Below are 18,742 nucleotides of genomic sequence, written 5' to 3' on the forward strand. Positions count from 1 at the left end.
AGAAAAGGCAGAGTGCATTTGGAGAGCTCTTTACCAATAGGGTAGGTTCTTAAGTTTAAAATCATTTGTCTGCATCTCTTTGTGATAATTTTAAACAACCTCTCTCATGCCAAGCACTATGTTTGTTGCTTTCGCTTTATCATTTCAGAATGACCCTGGAAAGTTTGCAAGGGGATTAGTGGATTAGATACTTTTAAAACATTATTTTTAAGTTTAAAATGGCTTCTCTATATAGGTTCTTTCCTCTGGGCCCCCACCCCCTCCCCACGCTGAACATCTCCTGTTGTAGCATGTAACATTGCTTTCCACTGTGGAATTCAAAGGTGAGATTGTTGTTTTCCACAAGAATGGACAATGAATACAGCCTGCTTCTTACATTTATAATTCCTAGAAGAGGTGAAGTTCTTCTTCTTCGTCTGGCTCCTAGCTAAGCGTTACGGGGTTGGGGAGAGCCAGCCAGACGGGGTCACCTTTCTTCAACTTACCCTGGTGGTGCCAGCAATGTGGAAGACTGTGATGCAAAGCTGCTTCATGCAGTGGGTGGGAAGGAATTTACAATACTTGTCTCATGCCTCACAGGAAGTACATGCTTTTGTGGCTATTGCATCCGAATGACATGTTTCAGGTAAAAGGTGCGGAGAGATTGTAAATGTCAGTCTTCATGGCATGTCTGAGCATAGCACGTCAAGTGGGAGAGTTTAAAATTTCCTCCAGATTGTGGGTGATCCACTTGGGCAACATGAGGAAGTGAAGATCCCCATCCATGTGGCAAGTCCCTCCACACCACGTTCTGTAATATTCCCAATGGCAGGAAAATCCTGTGTCTTCCTTTCTCTCATCCTGCCTTCATTTAAGGATTCTTATCAGTCAGTCGAAGACTATGAATGTCTCAGCCAAGAAGTGCTATGGCTGGATGTGTAAGGAACATTCTGAAGACCAATGTGACCATAAACATAGCACAGTTGATTTTCCTTTTACTTATTAAGTTGGCATTAGATATATCCAGGCACTGAATATCTTACCATACAAATTGCTTAGGGACCTTCCAGTTGGAAAGTCTGTCATGACGTGGCACATTGGACTAGGAAGCCCATTCCAGCTTAAAATCTTTCCTTTGTTAGAAAACTGCACAATGAGTGGTAATGTTGTTCTTTTAGTTTCCATTCTCCCGTGGTGTTTTTTGCTCTCTGGAAATGAAAACAGTAAATCTAGTCTTATTTTAATACCAGCTTTCATGTATTCGGGGGCATGAAGGAGGGTAGAAAACAGACTTATGTTTTTACCCACGTCTTGTTTTTCTCACTAAATATCCAGAGCAAGCTCATTCAATATAAAGTTTTCCAAGCCCTCTTTAGGAAAGACTCCATTTGAAATTTAGAAAAGGGGAATAGACATGATGTGTCGGGATGTGGTCTGAGCGGTGCTACTAACATTGATAGAACAGACTGCAGTTACAGTAATTGTTTAGAAGCCAGTCACCTTTTTTAAGAATTTTTTAAAAGTGTTTATTTATTTTTGAAAGAGACAGAGCATGAGCGGGGGAGGGCAGAGAGAGAGGGAGACACAGAATCCGAAGCAGGCTCCAGGCTCCGAGCTATCAGCACGAGCCCGATGTGGGGCTCAAACTCATGAACCGTGAGATCATGACCTGAGCCTAAGTCAGATGCTGACCTGACTGGGCCACCCAGGCGCCCCAAACCACTCATCTTTTTGACTTATAACTGAACTATGATTCATCTGGGCATGTGGAATTCTACTTGTACCGGGATTCTTGATTATTCTGATAACTGCAAAGTGATATTGATATGTTGCTTTGATGAGTAAAGGTTCATAGGAATTCATAGGAACGGCTGTCTGTGTTACACCAGCCCATGATTTTATATTTAGTAGCGATGGAATGTTTCTTAACAAGAAAAGATTGCCTTATGTGCTCCCTCACACACACATGCACAGTAATTCGGCAGATATTGATTATGTCTCATATGCCAAACACTGCAATGAACTAGTAATAGAGAGCTATATAAAATAGATACATATAAGATACATATAAATACTTATAAGATAGATCTATATAGGATAGATACAGTTTAGTGGGAGAGGCAAATTCTTGTACAGATGATTTCCATACCTTTTTCTTACTCATAAAATTCAATGCTGAGAATTATCCGTGAACTTATTTTAACCTTTTGGAAAGCTCCTTCTGGTTTGTTTTTTTCCATCTTCCGAAACCAAACAGAAAACAAAGCCAGTAATCTATAGCATTTTGTGTTGCTTCTAAAAATGCCATCTTAGGGGCGCCTGGGTGGCGCAGTCGGTTGAGCATCCGACTTCAGCCAGGTCACGATCTCGCGGTCCGTGAGTTCGAGCCCCGCGTCGGGCTCTGGGCTGATGGCTCAGAGCCTGGAGCCTGTTTCCGATTCTGTGTCTCCCTCTCTCTCTGCCCCTCCCCCGTTCATGCTCTGTCTCTCTCTGTCCCCCAAAAAATAAATAAATAAACGTTGAAAAAAAAATTAAAAAAAAATAAAAATGCCGTCTTCACCTTTTAAGAGACATATCTGAGTTCTGGTCTATTTGAAGATGTTGGAAAGGTTCACTCTAACTATATTCTATGGTAACTGATATGATAAAAATAATAGCACTATTTTATAATTATGCAGCAATCTTCAAAACATTTTCTCAATTGGCTCTCAAGACAGTCTAAAATTACATTATTCATAACTAATGGTAGAGATAGTACAGAGAATGTCTTTCTATACAACAGAATTATAGTCCCTGGAGAGATACCTTTTAATACCCCTTTTTCTCCTTGGATATTAATCACTCTCTTTTCCATTAGACTAAAATTGGCTCATTGGCAGGATAGAGTCCTCCCAGAAATTTGGTTAGCTCACAGAGTGTTGGAAAATGAAAACCTGAGCCCCACCTCCCATTTGTAGATGTTTCTTGAGCTAACCACAGTTGGCTGGCCCCTGGTCCTGCTGCCACCTTGGATAGGTGTTCTGTCTCCAGTCTATGACAACCCACATTTGTCACAAATGCACACGTGTGAATTTTCACCCAGGCTTTCTTTAACCTCCTGACCACTTCTGCCTCTGTCTGGAGGCCCGGGGACAGTTCCTGAATAACAGGCACAATATCTTCATAGTTTTTTAGGACTCAGGCAATTTTTCAAAAATGTTTTATTATTTTGAGAGAGAGGGGGTATGAAGTGCGTGCACACACATGGGAGAGGGAGAGAGAGAGAATCCCAAGCAGGCTCTGCGTGGTCAGTGCAGAACCCAATATGGGGCTTGACCCTGTGAGCCCCGTGAGATCATGACCTGAGCCACTGAACACTTAGGGGCACCTGGGAGGCTCAGTCAGTTAGGTGTCCGAGGCTGAGGTCATGCTCTCACGATTCATGGGTTCGAGCCCCACGGCGGGCTCTGTGCTGACAGCTCAGAGCCTGGAGCCTGCTTAGGATTCTGTGTCTCCCTTTGTCTCTGCTCCGCCCCCACTCATGCTCTGTCTCTCTCTCAAAAAATAAGTAAGCATTAAAAAAAAAAAAAAAGTCGGACGCTTAACCGTCTAGCTACCCAGGTGCCCCTAGAGCTCAGGCAATTTTTATGTCTCATCCATAATGACTGCAGAATTCAACTACCTCCTTTTAGTGGAGGAGGAAAACAACTATGCAGATGCAATTCTTATGTTTACTAAAATGATTGATCAAATAGATTTATATCATTAAAAATAGCAAAAACAGGGGCGCCTGGGTGGCGCAGTCGGTTGAGCGTCGGACTTCAGCCAGGTCACGATCTCGCGGTCCGTGAGTTCGAGCCCCGCGTCAGGCTCTGGGCTGATGGCTCAGAGCCTGGAGCCTGTTTCCGATTCTGTGTCTCCCTCTCTCTCTGCCCCTCCCCCGTTCATGCTCTGTCTCTCTCTGTCCCAAAAAAAAAAAATAAATAAACGTTGAAAAAAAAATTTAAAAAAAAAAAAAAAAAATAGCAAAAACATGTATTTATTGAAGTACATCCATGAAGCTATGTTACTTTTATTTTTAGGACTCTTTTAGGTTAAAAACAATCTGGCACTCAAAAATGGTTTTGGCTTTGTTTGCATTATATATAATACACATCCATTTTATGCCTGAATCTGATGAATGTATCTGTTCTAGGTCACTGAAATGTTTCTGGAAATGTCTCTTGAAGTTTGGTAAGTGCATTTATTTCATTGGGTGGAAAATACTGTGAGTGATTCACTATCTTATTTTAATTGTTAAGGGTCCACTTTTAAAATAAGAAATAATTCTGAGAGCTTTTGAACATAAAAAACACATTAAATAAACTTTTCTTTAGCTCTTCCCTAATAGCTATGGCATTAAAAAATAATAAATTTTGTATCTTTGCTTACTTTTCCCGGTAGTTTCTATCAGGTCAATAAGGGCTTTTAGAAAGAGTCCTCCCTCTGGTTTACTTCCCGTAGAAATGAACAAATATGGTTAGTTAAGCCTCTTTTTCATTGTTGATTCAGATAGATACTCAAGAACATGAAAGTAAACATAAACAGGAAACTATAAAAAGGAAAAACTGAAAATGAGATTGTTTTTGTTCACAGAGATAGTAAAGTTCCATGAAGCATGTTGCTGTTTCAAAGTGGCCTCCAAAAGAAATGTTGGAAAATCATTTATTTATTTTCAAATGGTGCATCTTAGGGGAGTTAGGCCTGCCTGGAGAATTAGCTGGATCTAACGCTGAGTTCAGTACATCCGACCTCCTTCAAACTCTCTGTGTCTCCTTGAACTTCCCTGTTGAAGTGGGTTTTACCAAAGTAACTAGTCCACATTTAATTCACCCAAACACTGCATTTATTAGTGTAACATTCTCCTATATTGTGATTTGCCGAATGAATGCTGAGGGACACATTGACATTGGGCTTGGTATTTCTCTCACTTATTTAGGTTCCTAGAACACGTTGATTCAACCTTGTAAATTATTGCATAAATTACTACTTGTCCCTCAAGATATGTCAGGAAGTCTCATAGGATAGTGCAAGTAATTGAATTGCATTATTTTGCATTGTGTTGATTCTTGCTAAAACGGTATATTTTAGGGGCACCTGGGTGGCTCAGTCAGTTGAGCATCCTACTCTTGATTTCAGCTCAGGTCATGATCCCAGGGTCTTGGCATTGAGCCCCACATTGTGAAGCCTGCTTAAGATCCTCTCTCTCCCTCTCCCTCTCTCCTCCCTCCCGCTCCCCTCGCCCCTCTCTCACACTCAGGCTTTCTCTTTCTCTGTCTAAAATTTTTAAAAATGTGGTATAACATGAGATTTTAGCATGAGATTAAAAGAACTTTTGCTATTTGACTAGAAAGTCATGCTATTTGTCTTAATGGGAAATGGTCTTCACTGATGTAATTAGGACTATATTATGTAAAAGAAATTTGCTTTAACAAAGTACAGATATCAAAAAATGGAGGAAAAAAACTCGGCTAAATAAGATACGTATGTTCAGAAGCAATTTACTATATATTTATAATGAACTTTGATCAAACTATTTTTATCTGTTCATTTGTCCTGACTCTGAAATGGAAATGTTCTTAGAAATTATTATTATTATTATTATTATTATTATTATTTTAAATGCTTATTTATTTTTGAGAGAGAGAGAGGCGGAACATGAGCAGGGAGGGGCAGAGAGACACAGAATCCAAAGCAGGCCCCAGGCTCCGAGCCGTCAGCACAGAGCCCCACGCAGGCTCGAACCCACGAACCCGCGAGATCATGACCTGACTCATGAAGTCAGGAAGTTGGCTGCCCAACCAATTGAGCCACCCAGGCGCCCCTTTAGAAATTATTTTTTTGAGCCTGAGATTCCAGGAAGATGGCGGCGTAGGAGGACGCTGGGCTCACTGCGCGTCCTGCTGATCAATTAGATTCCACCTACACCTGCCTAAATAACCCAGAAAACCGCCAGAGGATTAGCAGAACGGAGTCACCGGAGCCAAGCGCAGACGAGAGGCCCACGGAAGAGGGTAGGAAGGGCTGCGAGGCGGTGCGCGCTCCACGGACTGGCGGGAGGGAGCCGGGGCGGAGGGGCGGCTCGCCGGCCAAGCAGAGCCCCGGAGTCTGGCGGGCAAAAGCGGAGGGGCCTGACGGACTGTGTTCCGACAGCAAGCGCGACTTAGCGTCTGGGAGGTCATAAGTTAACAGCTCTGCTCGGAAAGCGGGAAGGCTGGAGGACAAAGGGAGGGAGAGCTGCTGAGCCCCCGGACGACAGAGCTCAGTTTGGTGGGGAACAAAGGCGCTCGCCAGCGCCATCTCCCCCGCCCATCCCCCAGCCAAAATCCCAAAGAGAACCAGTTCCTGCCAGGGAACTTGCTCGCTCCGCGCAAACACCCAACTCTGTGCTTCTGCGGAGGAGCCAAACCTCCGGCAGCGGATCTGACTCCCTCCCGCTGCCACAGGGCCCCTCCTGAAGTGGATCACCTAAGGAGAAGCGAGCTAAGCCTGCCCCTCCTGCCCCTGTGCACCTTGCCTACCCACCCCAGCTAATACGCCAGATCCCCAGCATCACAAGCCTGGCAGTGTGCAAGTAGCCCAAACGGGCCACGCCACCCCACAGTGAATCCCGCCCCTAGGAGAGGGGAAGAGAAGGCACACACCAGTCGGACTGTGGCCCCAGCGGTGGGCCGGGGGCAGACATCAGGTCGGAGTGCGGCCCCGCCCACCAACTCCAGTTATACACCACAGCACAGGGGAAGTGCCCTGCAGGTCCTCACCACGCCAGGGACTATCCAAAATGACCAAGCGGAAGAATTCCCCTCAGAAGAATCTCCAGGAAATAACAACAGCTAATGAGCTGATCAAAAAGGATTTAAATAATATAACAGAAAGTGAATTTAGAGTAATAGTCATAAAATTAATCGCCGGGCTTGAAAACAGTATACAGGACAGCAGAGAATCCCTTGCTACAGAGATCAAGGGACTAAGGAACAGTCATGAGGAGCTGAAAAACGCTTTAAATGAAATGCAAAACAAAATGGAGACCACCACAGCTCGGATTGAAGAGGCAGAGGAGAGAATAGGTGAACTAGAAGATAAAGTTATGGAAAAAGAGGAAGCTGAGAAAAAGAGAGATAAAAAAATCCAGGAGTATGAGGGGAAAATTAGAGAACTAAGTGATGCACTAAAAAGAAATAATATACGCATAATTGGTATCCCAGAGGAGGAAGAGAGAGGGAAAGGTGCTGAAGGGGTACTTGAAGAAATAATAGCTGAGAACTTCCCTGAACTGGGGAAGGAAAAAGGCATTGAAATCCAAGAGGCACAGAGAACTCCCTTCAGACGGAACCTGAATCGATCTTCTGCACGACATATCATAGTGAAACTGGCAAAATACAAGGATAAAGAGAAAATTCTGAAAGCAGCAAGGGGTAAACGTGCCCTCACATATAAAGGGAGACCTATAAGACTCGTGACTGATCTCTCTTTTGAAACTTGGCAGGCCAGAAAGAATTGGCACGAGATTTTCAGTGTGCTAGACAGAAAAAATATGCAGCCGAGAATCCTTTATCCAGCAAGTCTGTCATTTAGAATAGAAGGAGAGATAAAGGTCTTCCCAAACAAACAAAAACTGAAGGAATTTGTCACCACTAAACCAGCCCTACAAGAGATCCTAAGGGGGACCCTGTGAGACAAAGTACCAGAGACATCACTACAAGCATAAAACATACAGACATCACAATGACTCTAAACCCGTATCTTTCTATAATAACACTGAATGTAAATGGATTAAATGCGCCAACCAAAAGACATAGGGTATCAGAATGGATAAAAAAACAAGACCCATCTATTTGCTGTCTACAAGAGACTCATTTTAGACCTGAGGACACCTTTAGATTGAGAGTGAGGGGATGGAGAACTATTTATCATGCTACTGGAAGCCAAAAGAAAGCTGGAGTAGCCATACTTATATCAGACAAACTAGACTTTAAATTAAAGGCTGTAACAAGAGATGAAGAAGGACATTATATAATAGTTACAGGGTCTATCCATCAGGAAGAGCTAACAATTATAAATGTCTATGCGCCAAATACCGGAGCCCCCAAATATATAAAACAACTACTCATAAACATAAGCAACCTTATTGATAAGAATGTGGTAATTGCAGGGGACTTTAACACCCCACTTACAGAAATGGATAGATCATCTAGACACACGGTCAGTAAAGAAACAAGGGCCCTGAATGAGACATTGGATCAGATGGACTTGACAGATATATTTAGAACTCTGCATCCCAAAGCAACAGAATATACTTTCTTCTCGAGTGCACATGGAACATTCTCCAAGATAGATCATATACTGGGTCACAAAACAGCCCTCCATAAGTTTACCAGAATTGAAATTATACCATGCATACTTTCAGACCACAATGCTATGAAGCTTGAAATCAACCACAGAAAAAAGTCTGGAAAACCTCCAAAAGCATGGAGGTTAAAGAGCACCCTACTAACGAATGAGTGGGTCAACCAGGCAATTAGAGAAGAAATAAAAAAATATATGGAAACAAACGAAAATGAAAATACAACAATCCAAACGCTTTGGGACGCAGCGAAGGCAGTCCTGAGAGGAAAATACATTGCAATCCAGGCCTATCTCAAGAAACAAGAAAAATCCCAAATACAAAATCTAACAGCACACCTAAAGGAAATGGAAGCAGAACAGCAAAGGCAGCCTAAACCCAGCAGAAGAAGAGAAATAATAAAGATCAGAGCAGAAATAAACAACATAGAGTCTAAAAAAACTGTAGAGCAGATCAACGAAACCAAGAGTTGGTTTTTTGAAAAAATAAACAAAATTGACAAACCTCTAGCCAGGCTTCTCAAAAAGAAAAGGGAGATGACCCAAATAGATAAAATCATGAATGAAAATGGAATTATTACAACCAATCCCTCAGAGATACAAACAATTATCAGGGAATACTATGAAAAATTATATGCCAACAAATTGGACAACCTGGAAGAAATGGACAAATTCCTGAACACCCACACTCTTCCAAAACTCAACCAGGAGGAAATAGAAAGCTTGAACAGACCCATAACCAGCGAAGAAATTGAATCGGTTATTAAAAATCTCCCAACAAATAAGAGTCCAGGACCAGATGGCTTCCCAGGGGAGTTCTACCAGATGTTTAAAGCAGAGATAATACCTATCCTTCTCAAGCTATTCCAAGAAATAGAAAGGGAAGGAAAACTTCCAGACTCATTCTATGAAGCCAGTATTACTTTGATTCCTAAACCAGATAGAGACCCAGTAAAAAAAGAGAACTACCGGCCAATATCCCTGATGAATACGGATGCAAAAATTCTCAATAAGATACTAGCAAATCGAATTCAACGGCATATAAAAAGAATTATTCACCATGATCAAGTGGGATTCATTCCTGGGATGCAGGGCTGGTTCAACATTCGCAAATCAATCAACGTGATACATCACATTAACAAAAAAAAAGAGAAGAACCATATGATCCTGTCAATCGATGCAGAAAAGGCCTTTGACAAAATCCAGCACCCTTTCTTAATAAAAACCCTTGATAAAGTCGGGATAGAAGGAACATACTTAAAGATCATAAAAGCCATTTATGAAAAGCCCACAGCTAACATCATCCTCAACGGGGAAAAACTGAGAGCTTTTTCCCTGAGATCAGGAACACGACAGGGATGCCCACTCTCACCGCTGTTGTTTAACATAGTGCTGGAAGTTCTAGCATCAGCAATCAGACAACAAAAGGAAATCAAAGGCATCAAAACTGGCAAAGATGAAGTCAAGCTTTCGCTCTTTGCAGATGACATGATATTATACATGGAAAATCCGATAGACTCCACCAAAAGTCTGCTAGAATTGATACATGAATTCAGCAAAGTTGCAGGATACAAAATCAATGTACAGAAATCAGTTGCATTCTTATACACTAACAATGAAGCAACAGAAAGACAAATAAAGAAACTGATCCCATTCACAATTGCACCAAGAAGCATAAAATACCTAGGAATAAATCTAACCAAAGATGTAAAGGATCTGTATGCTGAAAACTATAGAAAGCTTACGAAGGAAATTGAAGAAGATTTAAAGAAATGGAAAGACATTCCCTGCTCATGGATTGGAAAAATAAATATTGTCAAAATGTCAATACTACCCAAAGCTATCTACACATTCAATGCAATCCCAATCAAAATTGCACCAGCATTCTTCTCGAAACTAGAACAAGCAATCCTAAAATTCATATGGAACCACAAAAGGCCCCGAATAGCCAAAGGAATTTTGAAGAAGAAGACCAAAGCAGGAGGCATCACAATCCCAGACTTTAGCCTCTACTACAAAGCTGTCATCATCAAGACAGCATGGTATTGGCACAAAAACAGACACATAGACCAATGGAATAGAATAGAAACCCCAGAACTAGACCCACAAACGTATGGTCAACTCATCTTTGACAAAGCAGGAAAGAACATCCAATGGAAAAAAGACAGCCTCTTTAACAAATGGTGCTGGGAGAACTGGACAGCAACATGCAGAAGGTTGAAACTAGACCACTTTCTCACACCATTCACAAAAATAAACTCAAAATGGATAAAGGACCTGAATGTGAGACAGGAAACCATCAAAACCTTAGAGGAGAAAGCAGGAAAAGACCTCTCTGACCTCAGCCGTAGCAATCTCTTACTCGACACATCCCCAAAGGCAAGGGAATTAAAAGCAAACGTGAATTACTGGGACCTTATGAAGATAAAAAGCTTCTGCACAGCAAAGGAAACAACCAACAAAACTAAAAGGCAACCAACGGAATGGGAAAAGATATTTGCAAATGACATATCGGACAAAGGGCTAGTATCCAGAATCTATAAAGAGCTCACCAAACTCCACACCCGAAAAACAAATAACCCAGTGAAGAAATGGGCAGAAAACATGAATAGACACTTCTCTAAAGAAGACATCCGGATGGCCAACAGGCACATGAAAAGATGTTCAGCGTCGCTCCTTATCAGGGAAATACAAATTAAAACCACACTCAGGTATCACCTCACGCCAGTCAGAGTGGCCAAAATGAACAAATCAGGAGACTATAGATGCTGGCGAGGATGTGGAGAAACGGGAACCCTCTTGCACTGTTGGTGGGAATGCAAATTGGTGCAGCCGCTCTGGAAAACAGTGTGGAGGTTCCTCAAAAAATTAAAAATAGACCTACCTTATGACCCAGCAATAGCACTGCTGGGAATTTATCCAAGGGATACAGGAGTACTGATGCATAGGGGCACTTGTACCCCAATGTTCATAGCAGCACTCTCAACAATAGCCAAATTATGGAAAGAGCCTAAATGTCCATCAACTGATGAATGGATAAAGAAATTGTGGTTTATATACACAATGGAATACTACGTGGCAATGAGGAAAAATGAAATATGGCCTTTTGTAGCAACGTGGATAGAACTGGAGAGTGTGATGCTAAGTGAAATAAGCCATACAGAGAAAGACAGATACCATATGGTTTCACTCTTGGACCCTGAGAAACGTAACAGGAACCCATGGGGGAGGGGGAGGAAAAAAGGAAAAAAAAAAAAAAAAAAAAAAAAAAAGAGGTTAGAGTGGGAGAGAGCCAAAGCATAAGAGACTGTTAAAAACTGAGAACAAACTGAGGGTAGATGGGGGGTGGGAGGGAGGAGAGGGTGGGTGATGGGTATTGAGGAGGGCACCTTTTGGGATGAGCACTGGGTGTTTTATGGAAACCAATTTGGACAATAAATTTCATATATTATAAAAAAAAAAAAAAAAAAAAGAAATTATTTTTTTAAGTGTATTTATTTCTTTTGAGAGAAACAGAGACAGCACACGTGGGGGAGGGGCAGAGAGAGAGGGAGAGAGAGAGAATCCTAAGATTCCGCTGCCAGCACAGAGCCTGATGTGGGGCTCAAATCCACGAAGCTGTGATATCATGACCTGAGCCAAAAGCAAGAGTTGGACACTTAACCAACTGAGCCATCCAGGTGCCCCAGAAATGTTCTTTAAAGAAAAATTTAACTTTCCATGGAATGTTTTTCATTGGATATAAAATAAAATCAAGAAATCAAATTAAACAGTTAAAGATAATATGTAAAAGAGGAAAATAAATGAACCAAACTTGTTATTGTATTTATAAAATTACTCAACATTTTTTATTTTTCTTTTACATGTTTGTACTGATCTTCTAAATATCTGTGTTCATCGCTGTGTTCATAGGTTTTTTGAAAAATCATGGCCCTTGTGTTTAATGTAGGATAGTGATCAGCATAGTATGTTACAAGTATATTACCTAGTATATTACAGGGAACAGGAGTTCCAGAATGAGAAATCCTAGTTTTAAATCAGCCTCTTGCTAATTGTGTTAACAGTTGAAACATTTTTAATGACACTTTTGCTCATTTGTGAAATAAGAAAAGAGTACTTTGTAAGCATATCTGTTGTGATGATTTAATGAGATGTTCTTTAGAAAAAGAGCACATATTATTTTATATTAATACAAAGTAGAAAAATTTTCCACATGTGCACCACATGTCCATAGTAAAAATGTTTGTAATAGTTTGCAGAAATTTGAAGCAACCTCAATATTCATGGAATAACTCATGCTATAATCATATAATGGAGATACTTCACAATAGTAAAAATGTTTGAATTGTTCCTATATGTACAAACACAGATGAATCTTAAAAACAAAATGGTCAATGGAAAAAATATTGCAGAATACATATAGTTGATAGAATTTATAAAAAAATTAAAAACATACAAAATGACTCTATGTATTTTTTAGAGATATAAATATATACTGTGAAGTTATAAATATTTATAATTTATAAATGTGTAAATTTATAAATAATTGTAATTCATAAATGTGTAAATACATTGGAATAATAAAGAGCAAGTTTAAGGTAGTGATTACTCTGAGGAGCAGAAAAGGAAACACAATTGAGATGGATTCACAGAGACAACTGTGCAGGTGAGATTTTTATTTCTCAAAGTGGTTAGAAGATACTCAACCTAATATATTATAATAAATAATAATAGAGAGTCTACCCCTAAGACTTGACTTAAAAAATTCTTACTGATTCCCTCGTAACTCTTTTCCTCCTTGGAAAACTTCATAATAATCAAATTTAATAACTGTGCAATCCAATGCTTTGATGTGCTATACTTATCTTTTTTATTATTGGGTAATATGGCTAAGTGCTCTTTTCAAAATTTACAGTTAATTTTCTGTTTTTTAAAGTTTATTTATTTTGCGGGGAGAGAGGCAGAGGGAGAGAGAGAGAGAAAATCCCAAGCAGGCTCTGCACTGTCAGCATGAACCTGACTTGAGGCTACGTCTCATGAACCATGATATCATGACCTGAGCCAAGATCAAGAGTAGGATGCTTAACTGAGTAAGCCACCCAGGTGTCCCTACAGTTAGTTTTCTTAAAGCATATATCCAAAAATAGAACTACTCAAAGGGAATATACATTTTAATTATTTTTGGTGCTCATCACTTGATGACTTTCAAAAGTGTTTTGCAAATTTATATTTTCAAAATGAATGTATTTACTTTGTACTAGAAAATAAATACTTAAAATATTTCTTAAAAACTGTTAAATAATAACAGTATTTTAAAAATTTGCTAGTGAAGCTAAGTATTCTTCTGTTTTTCATTATTAATCATACTTCCTCTTTTGTGAGTTATCCATGTTTGTCCTTTGAGAAATAGTAATTAAAATATTATTGGTAAACAAAGATCATTATAGAGTACATTGCCCAGAGGCTATGGAGTCTCTTCTTTTGACCTATGTTTTACGAGGAATAAATGCACTGAATTAACAGAAGTTTCCTTAATTTTAATTCACTCTGAAGGGAAGGACTTACTTTTATGAATGGTAAAGAGAATATTTTATCAGCAAAATTCTTACTTTCTACATTTGGATTTATTCGCATCACAACATAGAGTTCTAGGTTTTCTTGTTCTGTTTTGTTTTTTTTACTATTTTTAAAAAAAAAATTATTTATTTATTTTGAGAGGGAGAGAGAGAGAGAGAGAGAAAGCGGGGAGGGGCAGAGAGAGAGAGAGAGAGAGAGAGAGAGAGAGAGAGAATCCCAAGCAGACTCCTCACTGTCAGTGCAGAGCCCAACATGGGACTTTATCCCATGAACCGTGAGATCATGACCTGAGCCAAAATCAAGAACCTGTTGCTTAACCGACTAAGCCACCCAAGTGCTCCTGCTTCTTACTATCTTTAAATTCAGAAGCTGGTTTTAGAATACAATATTGGACTTGTTTGTGAGGAATTGTTGCATGGAGGAAAATACATCATCTATTTGCTCTGTGATCCTAACCTCTCAGAGCTTTGGTTTTTTTAACCTGTAATAGGTAGTTAGAAAAATAATATATTGTATAATAACGTGTGAGATTTATTCCCATTATTTCTGCAGCGATACATGCCTACATATCTAAAGTGGTTTCTGGCATAGTCTAGGGATCTGAGAAGTTGCTGCCGCTGCTATTGTTAGGAAGGGTATACAATGTAAGAGCTCTGAAATCCTCCAGTCAAACTTACTTGTCGCTGTCTGAAGTTCTAGCATTAGCAGTGCCTTTTTTTTTTTTGTCACATGGGGACATCTCTTAGACAAGGCAATTCATTAAGACAGTATTTCTGCCAGTATGCTCCACAGAACATAGACTCTGGAATGTCAGTGGTATGTCATGGAGAAGTGGGGAATGAAGGGCCAGGGGAAGGAACTTTTTTTTTTTTAATTTTTTTTTTTCAACGTTTATTTTTTGGGACAGAGAGAGACAGAGCATGAACGGGGGAGGGGCAGAGAGAGAGGGAGACACAGAATCGGAAACAGGCTCCAGGCTCTGAGCCATCAGCCCAGAGCCCGACGCGGGGCTCGAACTCACGGACTGCGAAATCGTGACCTGGCTGAAGTCGGACGCTTAACCGACTGCGCCACCCAGGCGCCCCAGGAATTCTTGATCAAATAAATTTGGTAAATACTGTGCCAAATAGATCTCAGCAGCTTTATTTTCTGAAATATTTCCCCAAGTCTTTACTATCATAAGATGAATTTCTCATTGGCCGTTCGTGTGCCTGCTTGTTTTTTCTAAAGCCTCTCCTACTCCATATTTTCTGAAAACACACCTTGGAACATACAGTTTTAAGACAGCCATCATTTTATACCCTTGTTCAGCTCCCCTTCTAGGAAATGGCTTGAGGGGAACAGTGAGCAGGTATCAGCGTTAGCTACCGGGGACTGGGTGATTTTAACAAGGCTACTGGGGACATTGGCTCATGACTATGTTCTCTATACAGTTCATCCCCAGACCTCCGATTCAGTATGGCTCTGTGTGATCAGGAGAAGACTTTCAGACAACAGAGGAAAGAAAACATAAAGGAAAACATGAAGAAACTCCTGGGTCCAGAGAAGAGTGGAGGCCTGTATTCTACGCGCGATGTGAGTTGGAAAATTTTCAAATGTTACTGCAATTCAATAATAATTGTGTTTGTACCGTCTCCCAAATTTCACCCAAGTATGGAAATATTGAGTTTGAGTATTATATCTTCAGTTTTTTAAGATGAGGTAAGTGTTTCGTAAATACAGATTCTTTGAGGAAGATCATCACAAATGCTGTCCATAGTTAGCAATATTGATCAGGTACAGTTTTACAAAGAGGCGTAGGCATACTTACACACAAACAAGCTATTGATAGTAAGAAAAGATTATCCTCAGATGTAAAAAGATCATTGAATTAATTTTATTTTATTTTTATTATTTTTTTAATTAAAGTATAGTTGACACACAATGTTGTATTAGTTTCAGGTGTACAACACAGTGTTTCAACAAGTCTCTTCATTGTGTGGTGCCCACCACAAGTGTGGCTCCCATGGGTCACCACACAACACTATTACAACACCGTTAATGATATTTTCTGTGCTGTACTTTTCATCTCTGTGATTTATTCATTCCATAACCGTAATTCTGTATCTCCCACTCCCTTCGCCCATTTTGGCCATCCCTCTAGCTCCCTCCCCTCTGGGATCATTGAATTAACTTTAATATGGACTAAGATTAAACAATTGTGAGACTTATCATCACCAAACAAGGAGAAAGTGCTACAAGTCTTGTCAATGATAACACAGTTAACCAAACTACGTAGATGTGAATGGGAGAGATAAAAGGAAATGTTTCAAATTCTTAATATTTCATCACAGGAAGCTAAAGTCTATCATACCAGATTGACCAAATAGTTAAGAATGATGACCTCTACTTTTTAATGTTTTCATCATCCTAATGATAGAGGGATCTTAAAATTAAAATATTTTTGTGAACAAATACAGGAAGTACAATCCTTCATTTGTACTTTAACTTCTTTTTCTTCCCTTAATTTCCAGGAAAATAAATATCATTTATTGTTCAATTAACATGTAATGTGTAAACCAGTTTTTGGCTATTTATCTGTCCATTTATTCATTTTTCCCTTCACTGATCTATCATCTATCTACCCATCTATCCACCTGTCCATCCATTTATTGGTCTATCCTTTTATTAAATGCATAAGTAACGCATTTATGTGTGTGTGTATACACACACACACACACACACACACACTCCCATACATGCACACATAGACCAAGGATTCAAGATTATTATAAATTAAGGGCAAAATGCAATTGGAAATGAGACATAAATTCTGAATAAGGGAGCCAGATGGGCACATCTGTCCCAAATGTGATTGCAGATTTCCAAATGTGTTATTTGGTGGACATAGGGGTGTTTGAAAGCCAATCTGCTGCTGCTGCTGGAATGACTTTTTTGTTAAAGGAGTAGACTCTGTGGTAAAGTGTTGCTTATATGGAATTTTTGCTGAAGGAAAGCTTGGAGGAGAAGCAAAACCTCTACTGAGGTTTCTATTAAGAAAAGAAAAGAAGACTTCTTTTCAACCATCTATCTTGCTTGTCACCATACAAATCCCTGGTAGCACTTGTGGTTGATCATTGTCTCAGGTTAATTACTCTTTGAAGACATTTCCTTCTCTGCATATTACTCAGAAGTTTCTAGCTTCTTGAGAAATTTTTGTCTTCGTTTGTTGTTTTTAATGTATAGTGAATCTTTCAGCAACAGTTCTATGATCTTCTTTTCGTCCCCATCCTTGTTTGGAATTGTTATACCCTTGGAGCAGAGAAATGGTATTTCAGGTTTTCTTTCTTTCTTTTTTTTTTTTTTTTTTCATTTCTGCCATTTGTCACTTGTTGAGCCACTGCTAAAAACTAGAGATGAGCAAAGCTGGACAGTCACTTTCCTCGGTGAGTTTAAAGCCTAGTTGCAGAGAAAGACATTTAAGCAGATAACACAGGTTCTTTTTAAAAAGAGGTGTGAATGGAAGGATGGAAGAGCTTGCAATAGGGTGACCCACTCTTTCTCTGTGGTGGAGAGATGCCGATCGGGTTCAGGACTCACTGACCCAACATAGGGCAGCTCAGCATATTGAATATCTCAAGCTGAAGGAGTTTGAGAAAACAGATGCAGTAAGCTCTCTGTGACCTCCTCCCACCCTTCTCCCCTGCGGCAGGCCATAAGACCCTCATGCAAGAGGACCCCTCCCTATACCTGGAGGAAAAGAGCATCCTTATCTCCAAAGGCAAAGGGATTCCAAGAAGAATATAAACAGACAGGTCTTGCTAAATTTCCTCCAGTTTTCTACATTTCCACTCATCCTCCGACCTATCCTGCTTCTATATGACTACCCACTCTTCATCAAACCCAGCATTAAAAATACTCAGGTATAACTAGTTCTTTGCATATTCATTTCTTTATGAAGGTTCCCATGTCACATAAAACTTCCCTTAAATACACTTCTATGCTTTTCTCCTGTGAATCCCTCTTGTCAGTTTCATTTTCAGAGCCAGTCAGCGACCTTAAAAGGGTGGAGAAAAACTTTTTCCTCCCCTGCAATGGAAAGTCCTCCTTGGAATTGAAGACTATTGGTCAGGCCTCGAGCAATGAGTTTGCTAGAAAACAAGCAGGAAATGGATACCTCTGTGATTCCTGGCCGTCAGTTTCTCTTGGGAGACTCTGTTTTTGTAATCTCAGTGTTTCCCTGCTTAGCTGCTTTCCAGTTATTTGCAACAATTATTTCTTTCCCTCCCAGCTGCTGATCTTGCTCTGCTCCCCTCACAACTGATAGAGTTGTCTCCTAATCAAAGAGAGATCAAATGTCATCAGATGACAAATCCTTCATTTCTTGCCAGAGGATTGCCATATCCCATAACTGATGCTACCCTTTGCTCCTGCCCTCTTGAATTCAGTGGAGAAAACAGCTCCTTTCTTTCAAATGGAGATCTACATCAGATACAGATTGCCAACCCCAACTAAGAGCCCCAGTATACCAATTGGTCCTCCCAGAGCCGCTGCGCCACCCCCCCCCCCATTTGTCTGCCTCTACCTCTGTATAGATTTTTACTACAAAAATACAAACTCTGACATGAAGGGGAAAAAAGGAACAACAAAAAGTCTCCCTGGGATGTGCATTCCCTTCCCCCCTCTCTCTACTTCTCTCCCTGTGTTCACAAACTTCTCTAGAGTTTTCTGCACAATCTCATTCTCCTTCCTCACTTCCTCAGGCTTCTGACCTCTGATTCTACCACATCTGCTCCTCCAGTCGCCAGTACTAATAAGTACAAAAGACCTGGCCCTGTCTCCCCCC

General features: G+C 40.2%; 1 protein-coding gene across 5 annotated transcripts in view; it reads left to right on the plus strand.

Moving 5' to 3' along the window:
• PLA2G4A (phospholipase A2 group IVA) overlaps positions 1–18,742 on the plus strand; it is a 166,303-nt gene that overhangs the window by 76,233 nt on the left and 71,328 nt on the right. For all 5 annotated transcript variants that reach the window (XM_045452710.1, XM_045452713.1, XM_045452712.1 and 2 more), the window contains 2 exons: positions 4,154–4,191; positions 15,351–15,492. In XM_045452710.1, coding sequence (XP_045308666.1) covers positions 4,154–4,191; positions 15,351–15,492 — 180 coding nt within the window. The remainder of the gene's footprint in view (positions 1–4,153; positions 4,192–15,350; positions 15,493–18,742) is intronic.

The sequence above is a fragment of the Leopardus geoffroyi genome, chromosome C3 (genome assembly GCF_018350155.1).
Source record: "Leopardus geoffroyi isolate Oge1 chromosome C3, O.geoffroyi_Oge1_pat1.0, whole genome shotgun sequence".
Taxonomy (NCBI): Eukaryota; Metazoa; Chordata; class Mammalia; order Carnivora; family Felidae; genus Leopardus; species Leopardus geoffroyi.